A 19,439-nucleotide genomic window follows, 5' to 3' on the forward strand; every position below is an offset into this window, starting at 1 on the left:
GGGCATAGGTTTAAGATAATGGGAGAAAGATTTGAAAGGGACTTGAGGGGCAACTTTTCACACAGTGGATGGTGTGTATGTGGAATGAACTGTCAGAGGTAAGTGATAGAGGTGGATACAGCTACAGCGCTTAAAAGATACTTAGACAGGTACATGAATAGGAAAGGGTTAGAGGGATATGGACCAAACACGGGCAACTGAGACTAGATCCATTTAAGAGACCTGCTTAACGTGGATGAGTTGGACTGAAGGGTCTGTTTCCATGTTGTATGTCTCTTCTGACTGTATAAAAGGGAAGGGCATAGCCTGGACAAAACTGGACCCATTACAGGTGGGGGTGGGAGAATACATAGATGGGAACAAGTTGATTATCATTTGCTGTTCACTAGTTTCTGCAAACGTTCTTGTGGACTGGAAGGTTGCAAATGTAACCCACTCTTTAAGGGAGCAAAGAAGAGGCAGAATGGAAAACTTACAGACTTGTTAGCATGACCCCTATGGTAGGGAAAACTTTAGAACAGTTTATAAATAATGTGATAACATTTAGAAGTGATTGTAAGCGTTGGGCAGAGTTAATGTGCATTTATAAAATCAGGGTGGCTCATTGGTTAGCACTGTTGCCTCATAGTACCAGGGATCCAGGTTCAATTCCCGCCTCAGGCGACTGTCTGTCTGTGTGGAGTTTGCACGTTCTCCCTGTGTCAGCGTGGGTTTCCTCCGGGTGCTCCGGTTTCCTCCCACAGTCTAAAGATGTGCAGGTCAGGTGAATTAGCCATGGGAAATGCAGGGATATGGAATAGGGTAGAGGGTAAGTCTGGGTGGGATGCTCTTCAGAGAGTTGATGTGGACTTGTTGGGCCAAATGGCATGTTTCCACACGGTAGGGGGTTCTCCCATTCTATGTCCAGGCTAGGTGGATTAGCCTTGAGAAATGTGGGGTTATGGAGATTGGGGGAGAGGGCTCAGTCTAGGTGGGATGCTCTTTGGAGGGTTGGTGCAGACCCAGTGTGTGAAATGGCCTCTTTGTAACCATAGGGATACAATGAAATGGAAATGATGCTTGACAAGCTGGTTGGAATTTTTTCAGCATATTATTTCTAGCGTAGACAAAAGAGAACCAGTGAATGTTATGTGTTTGGATTTTCAGGCTTTTGATAAGTTCCCACACGGGAGATTTGTTTCAAAAAAAGTAGATCACATGGGGTTGGTAGGATGCTGGATTGAGAATTAGTAAGCAGACAGAAAGCAGAGAATGGGGATAAATGGATCGTTCTCCGCATGGCAGGCTGTTCATTGTGGGGCATAACTGTTCACAATTTGGGACCAATTGTAATATTTCCAATTTTGTTATAATACCAAACTGGATGGGAACATAAGTTCTGAGGAGGCTTCAAGAGCATGTGGACAGGCGAAGTGAATGGATTAGACCATCGCAGATGGAATATAAAGTGAATAACTTGTTCACTTTGCTTTCAGAAAAGTGATAACATTTCTTAAATAGTGAGAAGTTGGGAATTGCAAGTATCCAAAGGGAGCTGAGTGTCCTTGTTCATGAGTGACAAGAAGCATATCATTGCTTCAATTTGAGTGACAAGATTTGACAGATTTGTAAACTCTTGAGAAAGATCGTGTAAAGTCTCGAGACTGATTATTAAACTTAGTGATCTTTGACTTATCCCCAGTCTCTGCAACTGGATCCTCAGTTTCCTGACCCACAGGCCACAATCAGTGAAGATTGGGGACAATATTTCATCCTCACTAACACTCAACACTGAAGCCCCCCAGGGGTGTGTACTCAGCCCCCCTACTGTACTCACTGTATACCCATGACTGCGTCACCAAATACCAGACTAATGCCATTTACAAGTTTGCTGGTGACATCACCATAGTCGGTCGAATCTCAGATGGTGATGAAACAGACTATAGACGGGAGGTGGAAGACCTGGAAAAATGGTGCACTGAGAACAACCTAGCTCTCAATGCCGGCAAAACCAAGGAACTCAATATTGACTTTCGGCAGGATGTTACTCATGCCCCCCCCCCCACACATTAACAGCACAGAGGTGGAACGAGTGGAGACTGTGAAGCTCCTGGGAGGGGTCATCCACAACAAGCTTTCTTGGACTCTTCACGTGGATGCACTGGTTACAAAGGCCCAACAAAGTCTCTTCTTCCTCAGGCAGCTGAGGAAATGTGGCATGACGGCGAACACCCTTGTCAACTTTTATAGGTGCACCATTGAGAGCGTTCTGAATTGATGTATCACTACCTGGTATGGAAACTGTACCATTCAGGATCAGAGACGGATACAGAGAGTGGTGAACTCGGGCCGGACCATCTCAAAGGCCAACCTCCCATCTACAGAATCCATCTACCAGGCCCGCTGTCAAGGAAAGGCCGCCAGCATTCTCAAAGATCCATCCCACCCTGGCAATGTTTTTCTACAACCTCTAACATCGGGGAGAAGGTACAGAAACCTGAACACATGTACCAACCAGTTTCAAAACAGTTTCTACCCTACTGTTGTTAGAATACTGAATGAACTCTCAAACTCTTAACCTGTGTTTTTGTTTTTGCCAGTGTTTCCCTATTATTTACTATCTATGCCACTTAACTCTGTGATCTGCCTGTATTGACCGCAAGACAAAGCTTTTCACTGTGCCTCGGTACACGGGACATTAAATTCAATTCAATTTAATTCAATTCAGATAGACATTAAGCAAGAAACCAAAAGAACTGCAGATGCTGTACATCAGAAAGAAAAGCAGAAGTAGTTGGAAAAATCTTAGCAAGGCTTGCAAAATCCGTGAAGAGAAAATCTCTCTGGATGCTGACAGAGGTGCTGAGTTTTTACAAGCCACTTCTGTGTTTGATTTTGATCAAAAGGATATTACCAAGTTAGTAGAGTGGGTGGATAGATGGCAGCTAAGTGTTATGAACTAGGCTAGACCCCCTCAAAACATTTTCAAGAAGGTAGCGTAGACCCTAAATTTTCTAGTTGTTGTCAGCAGGTGAAAAAATGGATGTTGCAGGAGTGATGCAGCTGGCCCATCCACTCCGTTTTAAAGAAAACAATTTATTTATATACAAGCAAACGAAAACTGAATTTAGAATAACATAACTATTTGAAATCTCATTCGACATGATCACAATTTAATGATGCTGTTCCAAATACTTGCAACATCCCCATAAACACCCTCTTGGCAAAAAGGTAAAATCAGACACAGCATCTTACAGGAGAGTTGTCAGAGAGAGAGAGAGAGAGAGAGAGAGAGAGAATCAGCATGGAGCTGTTTCTGTGACCAACAGCCTCAAAAACAGCCTGGCTGCTAAAACCAAACTAAACCCTGAACTGGGAGAAAGAACTGGCCACTTCCCTTTCATTGGACAAGTGTTCTTTTTAAAAACTTGAAAGCTTTTGTCTGAGGCAGTATCTGTTAGCTATAATCAAACTGGCCCTAAAACCCATCCAAAGCAGATACATTGAAATCCCTGTATTTATGACCCCCCACCACCCCCTGCCAAAAAAAAAGAAATCCATGGGCAGAATAACCTTGTCAAAGGAACAGCATTGTCACACCACCCCCTTAAAACAAACAAACCATCAATATCCAAAGGTACAATGCAGAGAAGTGTGAGGTGATGCACTTTGGTTGGAAGAAAATGGACTGTTGTAAGAACATGGAGAGATCATATAAACATATTTGAAAATGAAGTGTCAGCCTGGTGAAGCTACCAAACAGAACTACTTGTATTCCAAACAACATAAGCAGCAAGTGATAGAGCTAAGCGATCCCACAACTAACAAGTCAGATCTAATGTCTACAGACCTGCCACATTTAGTCGTGAATGGTGGTCAACAGCTAAACAATTCACTGGAGGGGGAGAATCCATAAATATACCTATCCTCAATGACTGAAGAGACCAACATATCAGCGCAAAAGATAAAGCTGAAGCCTTCGCAACAATCTTCAACTAGAAGTGTCGAGTAGTTAATCCATTATGACCTCCTGCAGAGATCCCCAGGTTTACAGATACCAGTCTTTGGCCAATTCGATACAGTCCTCATGGTATCAAGAAATGGTTGGAGACATTGTATCCTGCAAAGACAATGGGCCCTGACAACATTCCAGCAATAGTATTGAAGAAGTGTGTTCCAGAACTTGTCGTACCAGTTCAGTTACAACACTGGCATCTTCCCGATAATGTGGAAAATTGCCAGGTGTGTCCTGTACATAAAAAGCCGGACAAACCACGCCATTTACCACCCAATCAGTCTCCCCTCGATCCTCAGTAACGTGATGGACGGTGTCAGTAACAGTGTTATCAAGCAGCACCTGTTCAGCAATAACCTGCTCAGTGACACCCAGTTTGGGATCCCCCAGGGTCACCCAGCTCCTGACCTCATTCCAGCCTTGGCTCAAACATGGACAAAAGAGCTGAATTCCAGAGGGGAGGGGAAAGGGGCAGCCCTAAACATCAAGGCTGGATTTGATCGAGTGTGGCATCAAGGAGCCCTGGCAAAACTGGACTCAATGGGTGTCAGGGGGCAAACACTCCGTAATTAGAGTCATAGCTGACACAGAGGAAGATGGTTGTGGTTGATGGAGGGTCTGTCATCTCAGCTCCAGGACATCTCTGCAGGAGTTCCTAAGGGTAGTGTCCTAGGCTCAATCATTTTAAGCTGCTTCATCAATGACCTTCCCTCCATCATAAGGTCAGCAGTGAGATGTTTGCTTATGGATTATAAGGAGAAAGTGAGGACTGCAGATGCTGGATATCAGAGCTGAAAATGTGTTCCTGGAAAAGCGCAGCAGGTCAGGCAGCATCCAAGGAACAGGAGAATCGACGTTTCGGGCATAAGCCCTTCTTCAGGAATGAGGAAAGTGTGTCCAGCAGGCCAAGATAAAAGGTAGGGAGGAGGGACCTGGGGGAGGGGCATTGGAAATGCGATAGGTGGAAGGAGGTCAAGGTGAGGGTGATATGTCAGAGTGGGGTGGGGGCGGAGAGGTCAGGAAGAAGATTGCAGGTTAGGAAGGCGGTGCTGAGTTCGAAGGATTTGACTGAGACAAGGTGGGGGGAGGGGAAATGAGGAAACTGGAGAAATCTGAGTTCATCCCTTGTGGTTGGAGGGTTCCCAGGCGGAAGATGAGGCGCTCTTCCTCCAACTGTCATGTTGCTATGGTCTGGCGATGGAGGAGTCCAAGGACCTGCATGTCCTTGGTGGAGTGGGAGGGGGAGTTGAAGTGTTGAGCTACGGGGTGGTTGGGTTGGTTGGTCCGGGTGTCCCAGAGGTGTTCTCTGAAACGTTCCGCAAGTAGGCGGCCTGTCTCCCCAATATAGAGGAGGCCACATCGGGTGCAGCGGATGCAATAAATGATGTGTGTGGAGATGCAGGTGAGTTTGTGGTGGATATGGAAGTATCCCTTGGGGCCTTGGAGGGAAGTAAGGGAGGAGGTATGGGCGCAAGTTTTGCATTTCTTGCAGTTGCAGGGGAAGGTGCCGGGAGTGGAGGTTGGGTTGGTGGGGGTGTGGACCTGACGAGGGAGTCACGGAGGGAGTGGTCTTTTCGGAAAGCTGATAGGGGAGGGAAGGGAAATATATCCCTGGTGGTGGGGTCCGTTTGGAGGTGGCGGAAATGACGGCGGATGATACGCTGTACATGGAGGTTGGTGCGGTGGTAGGTGAGGACCAGTGGGGTTCTGTCCTGGTGGCGGTTGGAGGGCCGGGGCTCAAGGACGGAGGCGCGGGAAGTGGAAGAGATGCGGTGGAGGGCATCGTCGACCACGTCCGGGGGGAAGTTGCGGTCTTTGAAGAAGGAGGCCATCTGGGTTGTACGGTTTTGGAACTGGTCCTCCTGGGAGCAGATGCGGTGGAGACGAAGGAATTGGGAATATATTCGTCAGGTCCACACCCCCACCAACCCAACCTCCACTCCCGGCACCTTCCCCTGCAACTGCAAGAAATGCAAAACTTGCGCCCACACCTCCTCCCTTACTTCCCTGCAAGGCCCCAAGGGATACTTCTATATCCGCCACAAATTCACCTGCACCTCCACACACATCATTTATTGCATCCGCTGCACCCGATGTGGCCTCCTCTATATTGGGGAGACAGGCCGCCTACTTGCGGAACGTTTCAGAGAACACCTCTGGGACACCCGGACCAACCAACCCAACCACCCCGTAGCTCAACACTTCAACTCCCCCTCCCACTCCACCAAGGACATGCAGGTCCTTGGACTCCTCCATCGCCAGACCATTAGCAACACGACGGTTGGAGGAAGAGCGCCTCATCTTCCGCCTGGGAACCCTCCAACCACAAGGGATGAACTCAGATTTCTCCAGTTTCCTCATTTCCCCTCCCCCCACCTTTGTCTCAGTCAAATCCCTCGAACTCAGCACCGCCTTCCTAACCTGCAATCTTCTTCCTGACCTCTCCGCCCCCACCCCACTCTGGCCTATCACCCTCACCTTGACCTCCTTCCACCTATCGCATTTCCAATGCCCCTCCCCCAGGTCCCTCCTCCCTACCTTTTATCTTGGCCTGCTGGACACACTTTCCTCATTCCTGAAGAAACGGCCTGAAACGTCGATTCTCCTGTTCCTTGGATGCTGCCTGACCTGCTGCGCTTTTCCAGCAACGCATTTTCAGCCGCTTTTGGCTTATGCAATGTTCACCAATCGGAACTCCTCACATACTAAAACAGTCCATGTTCAAATGCAACGAGAAATATCTAGGTTTTGGCTGACAAGTGGCAAGTAGCATTTGCAACACACAAATGCCAGACAATGATCATCTCCAACAAGAGACTATCTAATCAGCATCCCTTTACATTCAATGATATTGCCATCACTGAATCCCAGCTGGCAATATCCAGCTGTCTGCCACTGATGAAGGAGTGAACCGTATTTGCCATATAAACCCAGTGGCCACAAAGCAGTCAGAGGCTCCAAATCCTGCAGCGAATAACTCGCCTACTATCTCCCCAAAGCCTGTCCAGCATTTACAAGGCACAAGTCAGGGGTGTGATGGAATACTCCCCACTTAGCTGGATGGTTGCAGCACCAACAACACTCATGAAGCTTGACACCTTCCAGGACAAAGCAGCCCGCTTGATTGGCATTGCATCGACAAACATCCACACCTTTGACCACCGACACTCAGTAGCAGCAGTGTTTCTTGCCTACAAGATGCACTGCAGAAATTCACCAAGGCTCCTTTGACAGCCCTTTCCAAACCCATGGCCACTTTGATGGAGCAGGAACAATGTAACAGGTCCATAGGAACACCGCCCCCTGCACATTCCCCTTCCTGATTTGGAAATATATCACCATTCCTTCACAGTCACTAGGTTAAGGTCAGAAGTCACATGACATCAGGTTATAGTCCAACAATTTATTTGAAATCACAAGCTTTCTGAGCGCTGCTCATTTATCAGGTGAAGACTGGTTCAAGATCCTGGAGCTTTCAGAAGTATGAGTAGGCCACTTCTCGTCTGAAATTAGAGAATTAATAATAAAGAACATGGTGGCACGGTGGCTCAGTGATGAGCACTGCTGCCTCACAGCACCAGGGACCCAGGTTCAATTCCAGACTCGAGTGACTGTGTGGAGTTTGCACATTCTCCCTGTGTCTGCGAGGATTTCCTCCCACAGTCCAAAGATGTACCGGTCAGCTGAATTGGCCATGCTAAAATACCTATAATGTTAGGTGCATTAGTTAGAGGAAAATGGGTCTGGGTGGGTTACTCTTCAGAGGGTCAGTGTGGACTTATTGGGTGGAAGGGCCTGTTTCCACACTGTAGGGAATCTAATCTAATCTAAAAAGAACAAGGAAGTGACAAAGCAGCCAGAGAACTACTTTTGGTTTACAAAACTTTTCCCATAACATGCTGCTGAAATAAGGGTTTATTAAGAAGGAGGAATTTCACTGGAGTTTTATTAGTGAAGAAAGTAGTGGTGGGAAATTATTGGGACTGAACACTGATGGATCCCCAGGTCTGACAATCCTGATTCCATGGTAGAAAAGGAGGTGGCTATGGAAGTAATGGTGAAAGTGAGTACTGCAGATGCTACAGATTAGAGTCAAGGTTAGAGTGGTGCTGGAAAAGCATGGCTGGTCAGGCAGCATCCGAGGAGCAGGAAAATTGACATTCCTGCCTGAAACATTGATTTTCCTGCTCCTCGGATGCTGCCTGACCTGCTGTGCTTTTCCAGCACCACTCTCATCTTGACTATGGAAGCAATGGTGGCTATGTTTCAAAATTGTGTAGATTGTGTAATCGTCCTGGCAGATTGGAGGGTGGCAAATTTAACCCTGCTATTTAAAAACAAAAGAGGGAGGGAGTAAATGTGGACTTACAGATCTGTCAGCCAAATGGTAGTGGGGATATGCTGAAGCCTATTATAAAGGATGTGATAAAGTAGCAATAGAAAAACAATAGTCAGCATAGATATCTGCAAGGAAAGTTATTTGACAAGTGTATGGCAGTGTTTCTGAGGATCTTTGCAGATGTAACTAGTAGAATTGATAAAGTCGCCATAGTCCCTGAGGCCCAGTGGGCTGCTCTGCCTTTAGAGAGAGAGAGAGAGAAACGACTGATGGTAGTTTAATCTGAAGGTCAGCACGCTTCATGTGATGGGTAAGGTTGAGAAGATGAGACCTTAATGGTGACCTCAGAGTGGGAATTGAACCCACACTGTTGGCATAATTCTGCATCACAATCCAGGCGTCCGGCTACTGAGTTAACTCAAACAGATCAGTCGTCATTTTATTGAACAGCAGAGCAAGTTCGAGGGACTGAATGGCCTCCTCCAGCTCCTGTTTTGTGTGTTCTCATGTTAAAAGGGAGGAAACAGTTGCAACAAGCAATTGGTAAATGCTATGTTGGAGTTCATTGAAGGTGGTTTGAGTAGAGGAGTAAAGATGTTTTAATGCACAATTCTGGGACCTTTACTTTAGGAAGCGATACTTGGCGTAGAGGGACGTTTACTGGATGAATTCCTGGGATGGAGAAATTGAATACGTTCTCGAAGCATGAGAAATGATCTTTATGAAACTTGTAAAATACTCCTAGAGTATATCAGGGCAGAGAGTGACAGGATGTTTCCTGTGACTGGTGACTTGAGCCAGGGGACTTAACATCATAACATCCAGGAACAGAATTAGGCCAATCAGCCCATCAAGTCTGCTGCACCATTTAATCATGGTTGATATATTTCTCAACTCCATTTTCCTGCCTTTGTCCTGTAACTTTTTATACCCTTGCTAATCAAGAAACTATCTACCTCTGTCTTAAATACACTCAATGACTTGGCCTCCACAGTCCTCTGTGTCAATGAGTTCCACAGACTCCCCACCTTCTGCCCAAAGAACTTCCTCCTCAACGCGGTTCTAAAGGGCTGTCCCTGCACTCCAAGACTGTGCTTTGGGTTCTAGTATCGCCTACTAGTGGAAATATCTTCTCCACGTTCACTCTATCCAGGTCTCTCTCAGTATTCCATATTTTTCAATGATATGCCCATCCTCCTTCTAAACTCCATCAAATACAGACCCTGAATCCACAATCACTCCTCATGTGACAAGCCTTTCGTCCCCAGGATCACTTCTGTAAACCTCCTCTGGACCCTTCCAATTCCAGCACATCCTTCCTCACGTGGGACCCAAACCTGCCCTCAATATTCTGGTCTGACCAGAGCCTTATAACAGCCTCAGCAGTGCATCTCTGCTCTTGTATTCTAACCCTCTCAAAATTAATGCGAACATTACATTTGCCTTCCTAACTGCCAACTGAACCTGCATATTAACTTTAGGAGTATCGTGAACTAGAACACCTGTGCTTCAGATTTCCAAACCTTCTGCCACTTAGAAGATAGTATATACCTCTATTCTTCCAAACAAAGTGCATAACTTCACACATTACCACATTTTGGTCCATCACCACTTCTTTGCCTGTCGAAGTCTTTCTGCAGCCTCCCTGCTTCCTCAGGACTACTGTACATCCATCTATTTTTGTGTCATCTGTAACATTAGCAACAATGCCTTCAGTTCCTTCGTCCAGATTGTTAATGTACAATGTGAATCGCTGTGGTATCAACACTGACCCCAGCAGAGCTCCACTAGTCACCAGATGCTATCCTGAAAAAGATATCTTTATCCCCAATCTCTGCCAGTCAGCCAGTCCTCTACCCATACCAATCCCTTGCCCCTAACTCCAAGGGCTGTTGTCTTATTCAGCAGGTTCCTGTGCAGCACCTTGTCAAAGACCTTCTGGAAATCCAAGTAGATCATGTCCATTTGCTCTCCTTTGTCTAACTTGCTAGTTATGTTACAAAGAATTCTAACAGATTTGTCAGGCATGACCACCCCTTGACAAAGCTGTGCTGACTCAGCCCTATTTTGCCATGCACTTCTAATCCTTAATGGACTCTAAAACCTTAATAACTAAGGTCAGCCTAACTGGCCTATATTCTGCCATCTTCTGCCTTGCTTCCTTCTTAAATGGGGTGTTACATCAGCCGTTTTGGAGTCCTTTAGGACCCTCCCAACTCCAGTGATTCCTGAACAATCACCACCAATGCCTCCATAATCTCCTCGGCTATCTCTTTCAGAATTGTAGGGTGTAATCCATCTGTTCTGGGTGATTTATCTACCTTTTCAGACTTTTAGCTTCCCCAACACCTCCTTCTCTGTCCCTGACTTTTTTGCAGTTCTGGTATGCTGCTGGTGTTTTCTGCTATGAAAACTGATGCAAAGTACCCATTCAGTTCCTCCTCCATTTCCTTGTTCCCCATGACTACTTATCCTGCCTCATTTCCCAGCGATCCAGTGCCCACTCTTGCCTCTCTCTTACCTTTTTATATATCTTAAAAAAGAACTCTTGCAAACTTCTTTTATCTTAATAGCGAGCATAGTCTTTTATTTCATCTTCAGCCCCTTATTGCTTTTTTTAAAGGATTCCCAATCCTCTGTAGTCTCCCCTAATCTTCGCCACGTTGTATGCTTTTTCTTTTGACTTTATGCTGTAACTGACTCGTCAAACAGGGTTGCTTCATCCTTCCCTTAGTATGTGTCTTCCTCTGGGATGAATTTCTGCTGTGCCTGCCAAATCTCAGGATAATGGGCAGGTGATTAAAGGCTGAGGTGAAGGGGGAACCTCTTCACTGAGAGGATGGTGAATCTTTGGACGTCTGTACTCCAGAGGGCCATGGCAACTTAATCATGGAGCAAGTTCAAAACAGAAATCACTGGGCTTCTGGAGACTAATGGCATCTCAGGATGGTGTCATTGAGAAAATGACCACCCATGATATAACTGAGTGGTGGAGAAGGCTCAATCGGCTAAATTGCCTACTCCTGGTCCTATATTCTATGCCTGTACATCTTTCACTGCCTTGGCCAGTATCTAGTACTCGATTTCCATGTTGGGTTTTGAGTCTTAATTTGATGTATTTGTGTTTAGTTTCATTCTGTTTTGATTTGATGTGATTGCATTCTGAAATTACCCTGTCCTTTCTCCCTGCAGTCACTGATCACTACAACCAGTCACTTATATTCTGTCCTGAGGATCCCAAGATCTTCTTCAGCATCCGGGAGCCCATCGTAAACCGAGTATTCACCAGCAGTCAGCACCGAGGTTTCACAAACAAGTGTGTGCCTTTCACTGGGAGCTCTACAGGGCTCGCTTTCTGATATTAACAGATTTATATCTTACAAACAGTTGTGCGTCTGCTTACCTCTATTCCTTTCTGCATAATGTTACATTTTGGACACACATTTGTCTGTTGCCTTTTTCCAAATATAAATTTCTATTTAAATTGCTGCATTGTTCACTCTGCACATGTTTATTGTCTATTGGCTTATTTTACATTGAGGTTACTGTTTTTGATAACTTTACCATTTATTAACAGCACAAAAAAGGCCATTTAGCACAACCAATTGAGACTGAGCTTTTCTTTGTTTCTCCCACATTCAAGAATATGATCTAGGAGCAGGAACAGGCTACTTGACTCATCGCATCTGCTCCCCCATTTAATTATGGCTGATACGTTTCTCAGCCTCACTCTCTTGCCTTGTCCCCTTAACCCTTGAACCCCTTACTAATCAAAAGCCTATCTCTGTCTTAAATACACTAAATGCCTTGGCCTCCACAGTCCTCTGTGGCAATGTGTCCCACAGATTCCCCACCCTCTGGCTGAAGAAATTCCTCCTCATCTCAGTTTTAAAGGATCGTTCCTTCAGTCTGTGTAAGGGAGGTCTTGACTCATGAACTTGATTGAGTTTTTTGAGGAAGTGGCAAAGATGATTGTGGTTAGAGAAATGTATGTTTTTATTAAAGCATTTGACAAGATCTGGGTTAAAGCACAGCAGGTCAGGCAGCATCCGAAGAGCAGTCCCTCTATAGGAGTGTCTTTCTGACTGGAGGATCAGTGCTGGATCCTCTTGTTTATAATACATATAAATGATTTGGATGGAAATATATGAGGTCTAATTAGTAAATTTCCAGATGATATGAAAATTGGTGGAGTTGTGGATAGTGAGGAAGGTTATCAAACAATACAGCAGGGTATAGATAAGCTGGAAAGCTGGGCAGAGCAGTGGCAGATAGAGTTTAATCCAGACAAGTGTGAGATGCATTTTGGGAGGTCACATGCAAAAGTAAAGTATACAGAAAATGGCAGGGTCCTTTAGGTGCATTGATATACAGAGGGATCTTGGAGTGCAAGCCCATAGCTCCCTGAAAGTGGAAACACAAGTGGTGAAGGTGATAAAGGAGGAAGACGGCATGCTTGCTTTCATCGGTTGGAGTATTGCATATAAAAGTTAGCAAGTCGTATTGCAGCTGTATCAAACTTTAGTTGGGTCACATTTAGAGTATCGTCTGCAGTTCTGGTTGCTACACTCTAGGAGGGATGTAGAGGCTTTGGAGGTGATGCAAAAGAGGATGTTGCCTGGATTGGAATGTATTAGCTATGAGGAGAGATTGGACAAACTTGGATTGTTTTTGATTGACAGAGACTGAGGGATGACTTGAAAGAATATATATAATGATGAGAGGCATGGTTAGGGTAGATAGTCTCTTTATCCAGTGTGGGAATGTCAAATAAGAGGGGCCACATGTTTTTAGTGAGAGGCGGCAAAGTTAAAGGAGATGTGTGAAGAGAGTTTCTTTTTACACCAGGGGTGGTATGTGCCTGTGATGTACTTACAGGTAGTGGAAGCAGATATGATAGCAACATTTAAAAGACATTTAGACAGATACATGAACAGACAGGGAATAGAGGGACATGGATCATGTACAGACAGATGGGATTAGTTTGGAATGGTATCATGTTTTGGCGCAGACATAATGGACTGTTCTAGTGCTCTCCTGTTCTATATGTTCCTCTGTTTTAAAAATCTTTAATGACCAAAGAAACACAAATCAATTCAGTGGATATTTTTAAACTGAGTGTTATGGTGCTGGAGGAGGCCACTCAGCCCCACTTGCCCACACCATGTTTCTGGAGAGCAGGAGAATCAACATTTCGGCATTAAGCCCTTCATCAGGAAACTGCACCTTGGATGCTGCCTGACCTGCTGTGCTTTCCCAGCATTGCACTCTCGACTGTGATCTCTAGCGTCTGTAATGCTCACTTTCTCCTGTCTGGAGAGTAGGCTCGTTAGCCCCATTCCCTCCCTCTATCTGTGTATTGCTCGATAATGGTTCCATTTGACCCTGAGCAGTGAATTTCTCATTGTATGGAAATTGGCTGCCATCTTCTAAGTTTCAGGTTGTTTCTTGCTATCCACCGTCACTAATAGAGGATAGCGAATGTGATTCCCTTGTTCAAGAAGGGGAGTAGGGATAACCCTAGTAATTATAGGCCGGTGAGCCTCACTTCTGTTGTGGGCAAAGTCTTAGAGAGAATTGTAAGGGATAGGATTTATGAACATCTGGATAGGAATAATGTGATCAAGGATAGTCAGCATGGTTTTGTGAAGGGCAGGTCGTGCCTCACAAACCTTATTGAATTCTTTGAGAAGGTGACTAAGGAGGTGGACGAGGGTAAAGCGGTAGATGTGGTGTATATGGATTTTAGTAAAGCATTTGATAAGGTTCCCCATGGTAGGCTACTGCAAAAAATACGGAGGTATGGCATTGAGGGTGAGTTGGAGGTTTGGATTAGGAATTGGCTGGCTGGAAGAAGACAGAGGGTAGTAGTTGATGGTAAAGGTTCATCTTGGTGCGCAGTTACTAGCGGTGTTCCACAAGGATCTGTTTTGGGACCATTGCTGTTTGTCATTTTTATAAATGACCTGGAGGAAGGGTTAGAAGGTTGGGTGAGCAAGTTTGCAGATGATATGAAAGTCGGTGGAGTTGTTTTTGTGTGCTTTTGCTTTTATATTGTCACTGACTTCCCTTGTCAGCCCTAAATGTCTTGTCCTCTGTTTAGTATGTTTGAATTTCCTTGGAATTAATTTCTGCTGTGCCTCCCGAATTAACCCCAGAAGCTCCTGCCTTTGCTGTTCCACTGTCTTACCTGCTAGGCTCCCTTTCCAAATCAACTTTGGCCAGCTTCTCTCTCATGTCTTTGTCATTACCTTTACTCATTTGTAATACCACTACATTTGATTCCAACTTTACCTCCTTCCAACTGCAGGACGAATTCAATCATATTATGGTCACTGTTACCTAGTGGTTCCATCATCTTCAGCTCCCTAATCAAATCTCCCTTATTGCACATTATCAAATCCAGAATTGTCTGTCCCCTAGTGGGGTCTACCACAATCTGCTCCAAAAAATCATCTCGTGGATATACAATGAATTCCTTTTCTTCAGATGTGCTACTAGCCTGATTTTTCTCAGTCCATTTGAAGCTCCCCCATGATTGGTGCCTTTCTTACATGCCTTTTCTGTCTCCTGATTTATTTTTCTCTCCCACTTCCTGACTACCACGAGAAGGCCTGTGCATAACATCCATCGTGCTGTCTTTTTCTTTTACAGTTCCTCAACTCTATCTACACAGAATCCAAGCCTACCGATCTGTATCAGTTGCTATCGATTTCATTTCATTTCTTTCGAATGAGCCAATCCCTGCCCCCTCTGCTCATCTGCCTGTTCTTTCCATCAGTTGTTTGGTTCCTAGCCCTAATACCCTTGCTCAGTAGAACATTTATGATTTGATATTTCCATCCCAACCCTAATACCTTTGCAGCTTCATCTCTGTGAAACCAACAACATCGTACCTGCTAATTTCAATCTGTACTATACACTTATTTACATTATTTCAGAAACTTTGTGCCTTTAGGTGCAACATCCTGAGTCCTACATTGACTGGGAGGCTGAGGGGGTGACCTTATAGAGGTTTTTAGAATCAAGAGGGGCATGGATAGGGTGAATAGACATGATCTTTTCCCTGGGGGGTGCTGAGTCCAAAACCAGAGGGCATAGGTTTGAGGTGAGAAAGGAAAGATTTAATGGACCAAAGAGACAATTTTTTCACGAAGATGGTGGTGTGGGTATGGAATAATCTGCCAGAGGCAGTGGTGGAGGCTGGTACAATTACATTTAAAAGGCATCTGGATGGGTACATGAATAAGAGGGGTTGAGAGGGATATGGGCCAAATGCTGGCAAAAAAGCTTAGATTTATTTTGGATATCTGATTGGCATGGAGTCTATGACTGCTCCCCTTTCTCATAGTTGTCCCCTTATCTGCTGTGTCTGAAGTTAGATTCCTGAGCCTTTCCATATTCTCTGTCCTATTACTTGTTCTCAAAGCTTTAGTAACATCTACTGACCTCCCTCCCCATAACTTTATCTACGCAGCTGAACGCATGCCCGACTACTTAGTTTAAAGCTCTTTCTACAGAACTCGTTATGCGATTCACCAGTACCTGGTCGTAGACTAATTGAAGTGGAGCCCTTCCCAATGGAGCAGCTCCCTCCTTCGCCAGTACAAGTGCCATTGGCCCATGAATTCAAACTCCTTTATCCCACGCTAATCTTTGAGCCATGTGTTTATCTCTTTAATTTTGATGACCCTGTGTCAATTCACTCATGGCTCAGGTAGTCATCTGGAGATTATTGCCTTTCTGGATCTGTTTTAAAATAATCCCCTAGCTACTCATATTCCCTCAGCAGAACCGGTTTCTAAATATATCATTGGTACTTATATGACCCGCGGTGTTCCGCAAGGATCTGTTTTGGGACCATTGCTGTTTGTCATTTTTATAAATGACCTGGAGGAGGGGCTAGAAGGTTGGGTGAGCAAGTTTGTGGATGATACGAAAGTCGGTGGAGTTGTTGACAGTGAGGAAGGATGTGGCAGGTTACAGCAGGATATAGATAAGCTGCAGAGCTGGGTAGAAAGGTGGCAAATGGAGTTCAATGTAGGTAAGTGTGAGGTGATTCACTTTGGTAAGAGTAACAAAAAGATGGGGTAATGGGCTAATGGTCGGGTACTTCGTAGTGTGGATGAGCAGAGGGATCTTGGTGTCCATGTACACAGATCTCTGAAAGTTGCCACCCAGGTAAATAGTGCTGTGAAGAAGGCATATGGCGTACTGGCTTTTATTGGTAGAGGAATTGAGTTCCGGAGTCCTGAGGTCATGTTGCAGTTGTATAAGACTCTGGTGCGGCCGCATCTGGAGTATTGTGTGCAGTTTTGGTCGCCATACTATAGGAAGGATGTGGAGGCACTGGAACGGGTGCAGAGGAAGTTTACCAGGATGTTGCCTGGTATGGTAGGAAGATCCTATGAGGAAAGGCTGAGGCACTTGGGGCTGTTTTCATTGGAGAAAAGAAGGTTTAGGGGTGACTTGATAGAGGTGTACAAGATGATTAGGGGGTTAGATAGGGTTGACAGTGAGAGCCTTTTTCCACGTATGGAGTCAGCTATTACGAGGGGGCATAGCTTTAAATTAAGGGGGGGTAGATATAGGACTGATGTTAGGGGTAGGTTCTTTACTCAGCGAGTCGTGAGTTCATGGGATGCCCTGCCAGTAGCAGTAGTGGACTCTCCCTCTTTATGGGTATTTAAACGGGCATTGGATAGGCATATGGACGATAGTGGGCTAGTGTAGGTTAGGTGGGCTTGGATCGGCGCAACTTCGAGGGCCGAAGGGCCTGTACTGCGCTGTATTCTTCTATGTTCTATGTTCTATAATCTAAACCTTCTTATTGAAGTTTTCCCACATTGAAACTTCACAGCATTCTGAGGTCTATTCATATCCCAACACCAGATCCATCAATGCCTCAGTTTTGGTCAACTGAGAATGTACTGATCAAAGAAGTTCGCCCGGTCACGTCTCAGATGTTTCTCCACCTCCTAAACTTTCCTCAAATATGCCCAAATCAGTGTTACGTTATTAAAGTTCCCCAGTGTGGCTGGTGTATATTTCTGATTTCCTAGCAGATTTGTTCTTCTACTGACCTTGTTTGATCATCAATTAGATCCTGGTTGATTTGAATCCATTCATCTGGTTTAGCTTCATCACCTTTGATACCCCCTCCAATAAAAATCTGTATTAGCCCCAGAAATCTGTTGTTTTCCCATCATCCACAGCCTTTCACAGAAGGTTCCAGAATACTCTGTGAGGAAGCAATTTCTGGCATTGCTCCATCTAGACCTGATTGAATTGTAAGAATTTCCCTGGACTCCTCTGTCTGAAGAAATGATTTATTTCTGTTCACACAATTAACATAATTATTTAAACAAGCTATCAAAATCTTCGTTTAAATGTATATCCTCAAAAACATAAGCCTCAATGTAACCAGTCCCTCATCGTTCAGTCTGGAATATTGTGGTTGATTAGAATGGCCTCTTCCTGTTCCAGTACAGTATTTATAAAGAGTTTCGTGAGGGGGCGTTGGGGTGCAGGGGCTGAATGTTGAGCTAAAACAGAGGGCAAGGGGAAAGGTGGGCTGGGACTGCTGGGAGTTTCTGATGGCATCAGCACAGGTTCCTGACCCCTTTCTCACTCCCCTCTGTCTCTCTGTCTCTCCAGGATGAGTGTCCGCTCGAGGTGCTGGGATGCCTGTATGGTGGTGGATGGTGGAACTTCGTTTGAATTCAATGATGGTGCGATCGCCACCCTGACTGTGAATGAGGAGGATGCCTTGTGCACAGTTGTTCTGGAGGAGTAAGAGCCTCTTCCAGTAGCTAGGGCACTATTGGACTGTGCTGTACTACTGAGTGGGTGGCAGGGGGATAATGGGATTGTACTCGCTACTTTCTCTCTCTGAATAACCGGGGGATGCCTGACGGTTTGAGCTGCATGTGGATCTGAATCTGGGTTTCTGTGGGGCAGGGTTTGGTGCTGCTGGGAAGGTGGGGTGGACTCAGTCAAGGGTTATATCTGGAGAATGTTGTTTGATTGTAGTAGGTTGGAGTCCAGTCAAATCATGGTGTTTCCAGCAGCCTCAGATTATGCACCTTGTCACAAGGAGAAAAGCCTCATTCTGGTATTTCTATCACTGCAGCTTCCCTCTCTCTGCCCCTATGTGGGAATTAAGGTGCCATCTGAATAATCGATCCAAACTAGGATCCCAGAGGGGAAGGCTCCTGACACTTACTGGCTCCATCATCTCAAATCTGCAGTGTTTATTGGCGAGTGAAGAGAAAGATATGATTGGCTTGGTCTGTAATCCTGGCCTCTCCTATTCCAGTACATGAGCAAAGAGGGAGAGTTGAGTGCCAGACAGAGGTGACTGACAGGGGGTGTCTGGTGTGTGTGAGTGAGTGTGAACTGCGCCAAAACAATCAGACATGAAGTCAAAAACAATAATAAACTTTCAAACTACCTTACAGTGGTTTCTGTAATTCACTGCTGGATAAACACTGGTCAAACTAGCACAGCACAGGAAAGGCCATTCAACCTACTGCACCTGTGCTAGCTCTCCCATCAGTCCCAGGGAAATTCTTTCCCTGGAATTTTCTTCTCCCTTTTGGAAGGTCCTGTTGAATCTGCTGCTACTGGCCCTCTTAGGTTCCTGATCACAACGCTCAGTTTGATTGAACTTGCTTGCATAGCCTCTTGCTCTTTTGTCAACATCCTTAACTATCTAGGAGAAGGTGAGGACGGCAGATGCTGGAGATCAGAGTGGAAAAGCACAGCAGGTCAGGCAGCACCCGAGGAGCAGGAGAGTCAATATTTAGGGCAGAAGCCCTTCATCAGGAATGTGAGGGGTGGGGGTGTGGGGACGGGGATGCTGAGAGATAAATAGGAGGGGGTAGGGCTTGGGGTAAGGTAGCTGGGAATGCTTTAGGTAGATGAAAGTGGGGGGTGATGGTGATAGGTCAGAGAGGAGGGTGAAGTGGATAGGTGGGAAGGAAGATGGACGGGTCAGACAGTTCAAGAGGATGGTGTTGAGTTGTATGGTTGGATCTGAGATAAGGCAGGGAGAGGGGAGATGAGGAAACTGGTGAAATTGACTTTGATCCCATGTGGTTGGAG

At 45.4% G+C, this 19,439-nt stretch overlaps 1 protein-coding gene across 4 annotated transcripts in view; it reads left to right on the forward strand.

Annotated features, from left to right (window-relative positions):
• The window catches only part of nadk2 (NAD kinase 2, mitochondrial), a 71,510-nt gene extending 52,720 nt beyond the window's left edge, over positions 1–18,790 (forward strand). For 3 of the 4 annotated variants that reach the window (XM_072592629.1, XM_072592638.1, XM_072592653.1), the window contains exons 11-12: positions 11,526–11,649; positions 17,991–18,790. In XM_072592629.1, coding sequence (XP_072448730.1) covers positions 11,526–11,649; positions 17,991–18,129 — 263 coding nt within the window. In that variant the 3' untranslated portion in view covers positions 18,130–18,790. The remainder of the gene's footprint in view (positions 1–11,525; positions 11,650–17,990) is intronic. The other variant, XM_072592645.1, reaches the window with a different exon arrangement.
• The last annotated feature ends 649 nt before the right edge of the window (positions 18,791–19,439 follow it).

The sequence above is a fragment of the Chiloscyllium punctatum genome, chromosome 2, assembly GCF_047496795.1.
Source record: "Chiloscyllium punctatum isolate Juve2018m chromosome 2, sChiPun1.3, whole genome shotgun sequence".
Taxonomy (NCBI): Eukaryota; Metazoa; Chordata; class Chondrichthyes; order Orectolobiformes; family Hemiscylliidae; genus Chiloscyllium; species Chiloscyllium punctatum.